Source organism: Mesitornis unicolor, unplaced genomic scaffold (genome assembly GCF_000695765.1).
Source record: "Mesitornis unicolor isolate BGI_N332 unplaced genomic scaffold, ASM69576v1 scaffold6143, whole genome shotgun sequence".
NCBI classification, from domain to species: Eukaryota; Metazoa; Chordata; class Aves; order Mesitornithiformes; family Mesitornithidae; genus Mesitornis; species Mesitornis unicolor.
In genome coordinates this window covers 15043-21654 of record NW_010172513.1, presented here as the reverse complement: position 1 = coordinate 21654, position 6612 = coordinate 15043, and the positions used below count along the sequence as shown (strand labels likewise).

General features: G+C 41.6%; 1 protein-coding gene across 1 annotated transcript in view; it reads left to right on the top strand.

The window, feature by feature from the left end:
• LOC104537507 overlaps positions 1-6612 on the top strand; it is a 20386-nt gene that overhangs the window by 9875 nt on the left and 3899 nt on the right. The window contains exons 9-12 of the mRNA XM_010180407.1: positions 5-76; positions 4047-4408; positions 5756-5805; positions 6258-6318. Coding sequence (XP_010178709.1) covers positions 5-76; positions 4047-4408; positions 5756-5805; positions 6258-6318 — 545 coding nt within the window. The remainder of the gene's footprint in view (positions 1-4; positions 77-4046; positions 4409-5755; positions 5806-6257; positions 6319-6612) is intronic.

The window sequence follows — 6612 nt, the reverse complement described above, 5'->3', positions numbered from 1 at the left end:
TCGGAAGAGCAGGAAGCCAGTGCCAGGAGTAAAGTTCAAGAGAACAGCTCACAGCTATTGCCACAAGATAAACAAGGTACTTCTGGGTGCTGCTGTAATGCTGAGTCTTCACTTGTTCATATGAGAGCAGAAGGGTCTGTCCAGAGCTGCATATGCATTGTCATTTATTCCTCCCTTCCCCCATCTCCCAGATCATTCAAAAATACATTACCTAGTGGTTGATAATGAAAAATGGAGGAGGAGGGATCTTTCTGTTCTTAATTTACCTCTCTGTGACTTTTCCACCTTCTCCAGAGACTCATCCTGCTGGAACAGAAATGGTCTTGGCTGGGAGGAGTCATCATGGGTTGAGTTTCTTTGTTCACATTGTGTATGTTTAAATTCTTGTTAGTGTTCCTTGTCAACAGATTTCTTTCAGTGTAGAGCAACAGCCTCATTTAGTCTTATTTTCTCTGCTTGCTTTTGCTCTCTAAAGCTTAACTTCTAACAGGCGATCTTTTGTTTGCCTGCATGCTGTGGAGCTATCCCTAATGCAAGCTTGGTTTTTCTCTTAAGAAGGTTTAATAAAGTAGTGTCTAAATTAATCACTACCAAGGTAACAAACAGTGTGATAATGATTAAACCAGAGGCAAAGACAATTAATTTATCCTGACTGAAGTGTTTATCATCAGAGTGGCAGAAAAGGGATTCCACACTTGAGGAAAACTTGGCTTAAAGGATATTTATACATCCAAAATGCAAAGCTTACCTGAATCTGAATCAAGCTAAAGGTGCATAGCTCTATAGTCAGGTAACACAGTTGAAGCTGTTGGGAGTTGGTTGACAATGCATCCCCCACGCCTGTCAGGTATCATCCAGTCCCTTAAATGGTGCTGGTGGCTTCTGGTTCTCTGGTATGATAAGAGACTTTTTTGCTTATGATCTTGTTATGTCCCGTCGAGTTCTAGGATGGATCTGCTCCTTTTGTTAAAATTAAATTGAGTGTGTCATCTGTAAGGCGATGCTGAACACTACTGGAGCTATTGAGACACTTCCCATATAGCTTCCAGTTATGTTCACAATAGCAAATGTAATTATACCAAAGAGCAACCCTCCTAATTTCTTGGATTCCCAGAAGTATCCAGCAGTGTCTATTGTGGTACCCATTGTGTTGAGTTCATTTTAAAATCTGGTTAACATTAAAGGGTGCTATCTGTCATGCTTTGAGGACCTATATGCAACTACGAAATTGTGGAGCAATTTTCTGTTAGAGCAGCGTGCCAGGTCTTCACTATGTATTTCCCAGACCGAACAATGGAGACCCATCACATTTTGATGGCTGCTATTCAGTGGGAGGCATGTGGAGACAATGGGGTGGCTGAAACGTAGGGAAACCAGCCCAGTCAAATGTGCCTGAAGGGTCTGGTGTTTTGAGACTCAGCGATGTCCAGGCATGAGAACAAAGGCAGGCTATTGGTCATTATGGCTGTATTATTCTGTGGACTTCTTGGGGCTGTCACAATTTGTTTTGAAGAAGGAGAGAAGTTCTGTGGGCTATGTTGAAGATGTGTCTCCTGACTGGAAAGTGGAAGAGTTTCTTGGTTTCCTTTTGAGGCTCCATAATTAGCCCCTGCCATGTAATTCAGGGGGTCCCTGGTTCTCTTCCTGTATTTTGTGAACAGTTACTTTTGTTTGCACTTCTCCTGCAGTGTGAAAGGGTGAGTATGGGCTTGGCTTTGGGGGTGTCCTTACAAAGATGAGAAGAAAGAATCCTTATCAAGAAAGTCTCTGGAGGAATCTGGCCGATGTCCTTGTGAGCTAATACCACAAAAAGGGTCTCGAAGCGAGTATTATGTGAACTTTTCTGGCATAAGTTGTGCAGGAAGTCAGACTGAAAAAATACTACGATCATTTTTTTGCTTTAGTTCTATTTTTTGCATGATCTTTGTCAGCTGGCCCTTGATTTTTTGCATTTATGCTGTTACTGATCCTTTATTCCACTGCTTTGAAAACACTAGGCTATGAGGTAAATGAGCCTTACCTAAAGCATCCACCCATGTGGGTTGGAGCATAACAGCTGTTCAATAGCATCCAACAGAATTTCACAATTTAACGCAGGAGGAGCACAACGTCTTGTTCAGCATTATACTGTGGCAAAAATGTGGATAACCCAAAGTGGCTGGGTTGGAATATTGCCACAGCACCTCAGATAAGCATCCTGATGAACTCAGGTTGTCAAGGGGTTGCTAGGGACTATCAGGAATTGGGACTTTATTAGGAATCGGGACTTTATTTTTGCTAGCTTAAAGAGCATTCACAGCCCCAGCAGCCTTGCATATCCCTACTAGTGCATGGACAGTGACAAATCAGGAAGGAGTGAGCAGGGACTGGATCAATAACACTTCTTCTTCTGACATTAGAAGTCATTGAGTTCTCCTATGCAAATAGTAAAGTGCCTTGACCTTTCAAGCTTACTTTGAGCTACAGTGAGATCCTGGCACGAACTTACTGCTCTAGTCTAATATCAGACATTAAAATTTCTTTTAGCTTGGGGCTTAAGGACAAGATTTCTTAAAAGGAGAAAACCCTTGTAGTTGAGGTAAAGAGATTATTTTTATGTATAGCTCTTTGTGCTTCAGGGATAGATCCTACTAAAAATATACCAATGACTGGCTCCTGGTTCTTTGTTAAAGCCATTTTTGTCTATATATGGCTGAGGCTACGTATTTTTCCAGGTGTTTTTTAGGTTTTGTTTACTGACTCCAGATATCTTCTAAACACTCACATGCTTTTCTGAAAGACTAATAGATAAACTGGAGTTCAGATAATGATACTAATCTCCAATTTTAAGATGCCTGCTTTTTTTCTTAACCCTTCTCTTGGCACATGTTGGAAAGAATTTATCTGTTCTCGCATGCAGTTGTCATCTTTAACTGTGGGGGAATCATTTGCATTCAGTGCTGCACTTGTTGCTGTGCAAAGGTGGCAAAGGAGTCGCATGGTATTGAAATGCAGTTGGGTTCCCTGGCCGTGGATGTTAATGCCTCTAGGTGATTGCAGGTATAGGATGCTATAATTAGCTCTTATTTCCAAGGACAGAGAACTTGGCACATTGATGAGAATGCAGGAAGCCAGTTGAATTCATAATTTCCCATGTTAAAAAATAGATCCCCTGTACTGGATCTGAAATGTGTGAAGGTGTGTGGAAATCATCCTGTGGGCGACTCGAATTTCATTAGGTCCTGGCTGTGTAAGAGTTCTTGCAGCTTTCTGTAATGCTCATCTTGCTACTGGAATGTATTCACTTGGTGTGAAAATGATAATGCTTGCTGCTGAAGTTAATTCTTATCGTCTTTAGTCTATCCACCTTAGCTCTCCACTATTACTTTAATGACTGTGGTCACTTCTGTTGGTTTCTCTTTTGTTTTGATTTCATAAATGTGTGATGCCTTAACTTGCACTGAGCTATGAAATCAAAGTGCTGTAGATTGACTCTAGCAATACTTGTGTAAGAGATGCTGTCCTGTAATCTTGGAGTATTGCACAACTGCTAATTAAGCTTTCTGCCAGGCCTGTATAGTTAACTTATTTTCTGTTTCTCCATTGGAAAAAGGGGGTGGTGTGTTGGACAGAGCTCTTCAGCTCCAGGCAGCTGTCTTAGAAGTTGTAAGTGCTTGACACTTAATGCCATGAGGCTCCAAATGAATTATTCCAGTGAGCTGAACAAGTTAGCATTGGAGATGGAAGTAAAACCTGGATTTCTTCATTCCAGCCTCCTGCACAGAGGCCTTTTCTGTTGCCAGCTTCCTTTAAATCCTACCAGGAGACAGCCAGCTTCCTCTTCTATCTCTTTTCCCTTTTTAGTCCTAACAAAGCAACTGTGAGGAGGCAGGCTGAGTGTTCATGTGGGATGACACGATTTAAATAAAGGTGATTTTCAATCGATAACCTTACTTATTAAAGCAGATTGCTGAATAGATGTCTCTGGTGATCCTGACTGCCTGAACTGATTAGACTGTGAGACCTTCTGGTTTGACTGCTGCTGATGGTTTTGTTTGTGTTTACAGAGGAATACGAGGTGAATGCTAAGAGGTACTGGGATGACTTTTATAAAATCCATGAAAATGGCTTCTTCAAGGACAGGCACTGGCTGTTCACTGAATTTCCTGAGCTGGCACCTAACAGGAACCCAAGTCAAAATGGGGATTCTGTCCAAGAATTTAGTAACAAAGAAGAATCCAGCAATGAAAGGCTGGGAAGCTGTGAAAATGGACATTGTTCAGTGGAAACCAGAGCAGAGAATCAGTTAAACCTGATCAGATGCACACCTAAGATCCGCACAGAGGAGTTGGCCACGCAGAAGTACAGTGAGCTGAACCAAAGTGGTGGAGGTTTCCCGGGATCATCTGCATCTTACCGTATCTTAGAGGTAATAGCTGTAAACCAGATTGCCACACATCAAATAATCCGTTCTGTCAGTGTTAGTGTGACCGGGACATAAAAACATCACTGGCAAACAGCAGGTGAATGGGATGATTGCTGTGCATTAGTAAAATGCAAAAAACAGAGGGCAGCTTATAACCGAATTAAATCTGTTTGGGTTCTTTTGGTTCAGACTGAATTGGCAGAGCAGGAGTTTTTGAGTTTAAAAGATAAGCTATTACTATCAGGTGTTGCAACAAGCATTTAAGTCATCTTTTGAAGACGCTGATTTTTTTTTACTTGTCTGTATGAAGCTTTCCTTTGTTATTTATGTTTTCCATGTTTGTGCTGATTCTTGTTTGCCTTGGGAGGTGGGAAACAAAACGAGAAAGCCAATAATGTAAAGATGCTGTTTGGTTTGTTCCCTATGGCCCATGTAATAAGGAGGAGTCTCAGAGTGAGACAGAGTTTGCCCAGAAAAGTCTGTAGGACCTCTCAGTATTAGACTCCTGATACCTGGTAGTGACATTTTGCTCTGCCACCTCTCGTTTGTTCACTGTAGATATCACTTATTTTGTTAAATGCTTCATGTGCTATGGAAGTTCTGTCCTTCCAAGGAGAGTCAATATGAACCGTCCTTGCTATTTTTTAATCTAAAGTTTCAAGACTTCCTCAGACTTTGATGTTCGTGGGTCATTGTGGCTTTCCTGTCTCTCCTGAGTATTTTTAGTGCTGTCACTGTAAGCCATCAGTGGTGTTTTCTGCTCAGCCTACTTCAGTTTTACTGATTCCTTAAACATTCAGAGGCAAAATCCCCAAACCCAGTTGTGTGAGCCATCTCCTCTTCAAATGGGAACAAGCAGAAGGAATAGTACAACAGAATCATTGCAGGCGTAGTTGTAACTTGAGGAAGAGCCATCTAGTGAAGGAAACTCTGAAACAGCAGGATGTAATTATAGTAAAGCAAACTTCTTTCTCCATTGCTGCGATTTTCTATGGAAGTGAATGCAACTAATCCGTGGCTTTTGCCAATGCTGCAGTGACTCATACTGGCTGTTACGCTTGGGATTCCAGCAATAACAGTTTTCAAAGGAGTAACAATATATAGCTTGTTAGTAAGATTTCTACAAGAACTGGCTTAGTGGTTTCCCACAAATATCTATATGTGAGCCTGCTCCTCAGAGCTGAACGTATTCAGATATTGCAGGGAGATTTGCAAATGGTCACTGCTATGCTCAGTTGTTACTCATGAGTTGCTCTTTGTTCCATGGCTGTAAAGAGACGATTTGAAATCGGCTGCATGGGACATGCTGAAGAAATTATTTTTACTATGTGTACATCTTTCTTTGTGCAGGTTGGCTGTGGTGCTGGAAATACAGTCTTCCCAATTTTACAAACCAATAAGTAAGTATTTCATCTGCTTGATATACCGGCCTCTGAAAAGCATTTGGAAATGTTGCCTGTGCTCTTAGTTTAGACAATCCCAGAGAAAGGCCAGGTGCAAATGGTACCTTTCCCATCTGCAACTTCAGATGATTGTGTTTTGAGCTTGGAAGTCTTTGGTCCAAGAATGCAAGCAGCAAAACATGATGTGAGTTTAGATGTCTCATTCTGAAAGCATTTTCATACTGGCCTTAGTGTCTCTCCTTTTCCAGAAGGAAAAGTAAGCAGTCAGTTCCATAACTGAGGCATTAAGGAGCAACGTGATCCACTAGATTTTGCTCAAGGCATTATTGACAGAGACTGAAACCCAGGATTTCTGGCTTCCAGTTCTGTGCTCTGTGCACTTGAGACACTTCTTAATTCCTGTGGAGCATCTTTATATAAATGATGATAGTTTCTTTTCTTTATTTCAGTGACCCAGGCCTTTTTGTTTACTGCTGTGATTTTTCTACAACAGCTGTGGATCTTGTGCAGGTAAACTCTGTGGTCCCTTATGAAGGTAGGAAGTACCTGGTGCCAATGGCACATTAACACAAATATGTCACAGCCGTCACTGGCTGCCTAGCTGTATTGGCAGCCTTCTGTTTTTACCTAGCCCTGCTGCTGACCCTTGTACTGGTAAATCAGGAAAACGAGTCATCAAATATTATAGAAACGAGAGGAGTTGGAGTTCTCAAAATGTCACATTGGCAGCGGACACGTCAGCCAGATTTTCTTTCCCCTGTGGTTGGCAGTAATTTTCTGAATCCAGTGCTCTTTTAGCTGAGT